At 32.4% G+C, this 2862-nt stretch overlaps 1 protein-coding gene across 1 annotated transcript; it reads right to left on the bottom strand.

Moving 5' to 3' along the window:
• Positions 1 to 1087: 1087 nt before the first annotated feature.
• On the bottom strand, positions 1088 to 2246 carry LOC148770091 (L10-interacting MYB domain-containing protein-like). The gene is made up of 2 exons (XM_088818973.1): positions 1815 to 2246; positions 1088 to 1720 (listed from the first exon to the last, which is right to left on the bottom strand). Exons 1-2 carry the CDS (start codon positions 2244 to 2246, stop codon positions 1232 to 1234), a joined length of 921 nt encoding a protein of 306 aa, XP_088675099.1. The 3' UTR covers positions 1088 to 1231.
• Positions 2247 to 2862: the final 616 nt, after the last annotated feature.

Below are 2862 nucleotides of genomic sequence, written 5' to 3'. Positions count from 1 at the left end.
AACTTGCCATGGACTTCGCTCACTATATATCATGAAGGTAATTCTTTTACAATGGTTTTATGCCATTAAACAATTATATTGGTATTGTTTTGTAACAATTTACATATTTCGTATGACCATTGTACAACATACGCAGGTCAATTGCATTGTATTGGGTTCGTTCCATGCGTATAGGGAGGTTGGTATCAAACAAAATAACAGTGATTGTTTGGATCAAATGCAATATTTGAACGTTCATATGTCATTGTGGTTGCTAAAATTTGGGACCAACGATATATTCGCTCTGTGTTGTGGAAATTTAAACCTTCGATGTTTAGTTTTTTCATTTATTTCGGCTTATTTCATCACTTCCACAATACAAATTACTTATTTTTCTTTAATATTTTTTTTGGATTACATAACAACAATTAATCTTACTATTTCGAGAACCTTTTTTAATATTCAATATTTGTTTTACGATGAATACCCCGTGCATCGCACGGGTGCAGTACTAGTTCTCTCGAAACAATACATAAAAATCTTTACACTTTTAGCTCAAACGACAAAGATAATTTATCTCACAACTCTTTCTCCTTGTATATCTCAATATTAAATATAACTTCTTTCAAACATCATCATGTCACTAGCATTTTTTGATAAAAATGTTGAATTCTTACAATTTATAAGTCCAGCAAAAAATATGTAAATATATTTATACTACTGGCAATTTTCAACAAAAATATAGAATTCTTACGATTTATAGTTTATTACGATTTACAAATTATAAATTTAGAAAAAAAATATTCAATTTGATTTGTAATTTTCAATAAAAACATAGATATCTTCCAATCTATGGTTTGTTACGATTTACGAATTACTAACGAATCAAGTTTGAATACATATTTTTGTTTGATAAGGCACGTGCTTCAGCTCGAGATCAAGCTTGGCTGAAAGAAAATGATAAATTACTTACGTAACGATCAAATTAGCCTAACACTATTTTATTCGACTCGACCAAAGCCCGTTCGAGCTCAACTCGGTAGCTTGCAAGAAAATATACCAACGGGAGTGCACGCTAGCACGGAAATCTCCATAATAACCACCACCGTTCAGCAGATAATTTACTTTCATCGATCGAGAAAACAAGCATATTAAATGTCGAGCAGAACAAACGACTAGTTGCTACTTGCTTTCGCATATTGTACAAAAAGAGCAGATACACTAATTAACTATTCCCTTACGAAAGGAGTTACTAATTCATCGGCAAAGAGTTACTCGATTGCAGCCTTTCTAACCATGCAATCCTCGTGCTCGACTTCTTCAAGTTGAGGAAAATTTCCCTATATTCCTTCTTCAAAAATATATCCAACCCAAATAAATAGAGCTCGCATCCTTGCTCCAGTTCTTCGATCGAATCCAGGCCCTTGATGCATTCCTCAATGCTGTAGCTCAATTTCTGTGGTGGAGATTGCACGGTGACACCGCTTCTTGATTCTACTGCATCATTACCATTCCCAACCATTGGCTCTTCTTCCACATGCATATATGTATTATTTCCCGGGTAATTATTATGCTTCCTAACAACACTAATAGGCTCTGCTCTCGTATAACAACTGATCTTTCTCGCACCACAATTTCGTCTTTTTCTCACCCCATAATCTTCAGCCCCGCCAAACACAATGTCCAGCTTGTCTGCAAATAGGAGCTCCTTCGATCGAAACTGTGCGGCGTCTGGATTTTCCTGTAATTAAAACCATTAATAAAAAAATAGTCCCGAACTTATAGTATTATACCATTATTATTAACATAAGAAAAATTAAAAGAGATGTACGCACTCGTATATATTGATCCCATTCTTGTTCAGTGGCTCCAAAGCTTCGTTCGACTGGATCCCATTTAAGCCAGTCGGTGGAAACGAGATCGTGCCAGATTTTCCAGTTTTTCTTGGTCATATCCCAGTGATTCTTCAGCTGAATTCTTTCGTATTTTACACCTGTTATTGAGTGAAACGAACCCAAAAGATTATTCCAGCCATTTTTAGTCAAATGCGTGCCTGGTTTATTTCCTATCGATATCTGCTCGAGGCACAAGTCGATGAACAATTCATGATTCTCGGGCGTCCAACTGGCTTTTACTTGGTTGATTTTTTGCTTCCCGGAATTCCTCTGGCTTCCCATTTGCAAGCTCCGTTTGTTACAGCCACAAGCGAAATCTGTACGAATTTTTAAAAACCATTTCTTTGGACTAACTTCACTTCCAGAAATCATTTCACACGTGCAACAAAAAATAAAAAGGATATAGTGACTTTTTTGTTGATTTCCTTAATATATGGTCGTCTTAATCAAGTGATTTTATTATTATTTGAGCATTGATTTTGTGATAATTTATAATTGATTAAATTTTTAATTTTTTTTATTAATTTTACACATTTTCCTTTTTTTTCGAATTTTACTTAGTTTCCAGAATTAGTGTTATTATTATTATTATTATTATTATTATTATTATTATTATTATTATTATTATTATTATTATTATTATTATTATTATTATTTCCTTCGATACTTCGGAACATAATGATACAAATGAACAAATGTAATTTAAATCAAATATCAGCTAATAAAATTCAAATTTATACATATATTTTCTTGGTGGTTGTTTTTGGAACGTATATTAATGATTTGCATATCATACTCAAATCATATGAATCAATCAAACAAAAATAGTCACCGAATTTCAGCGTTTAACTTTCAAATTCAAATCAAAGTAGTTACCGAATTTCAAATTAAAATGTTGACCATATATATATTCAATGAGATTAATATATTTTCCTAAATTAGTTTTTACTTTATCTCACGCAAATATAAAAGCCATCCAACGCCTTAT

Source organism: Erythranthe guttata, chromosome 6, assembly GCF_056151865.1.
Source record: "Erythranthe guttata isolate IM_541 chromosome 6, IM_541, whole genome shotgun sequence".
NCBI lineage: Eukaryota > Viridiplantae > Streptophyta > Magnoliopsida > Lamiales > Phrymaceae > Erythranthe > Erythranthe guttata.
The sequence above is the reverse complement of the archived record's forward strand: the minus strand, read 5'-3'. Positions and strand labels throughout refer to the sequence as shown.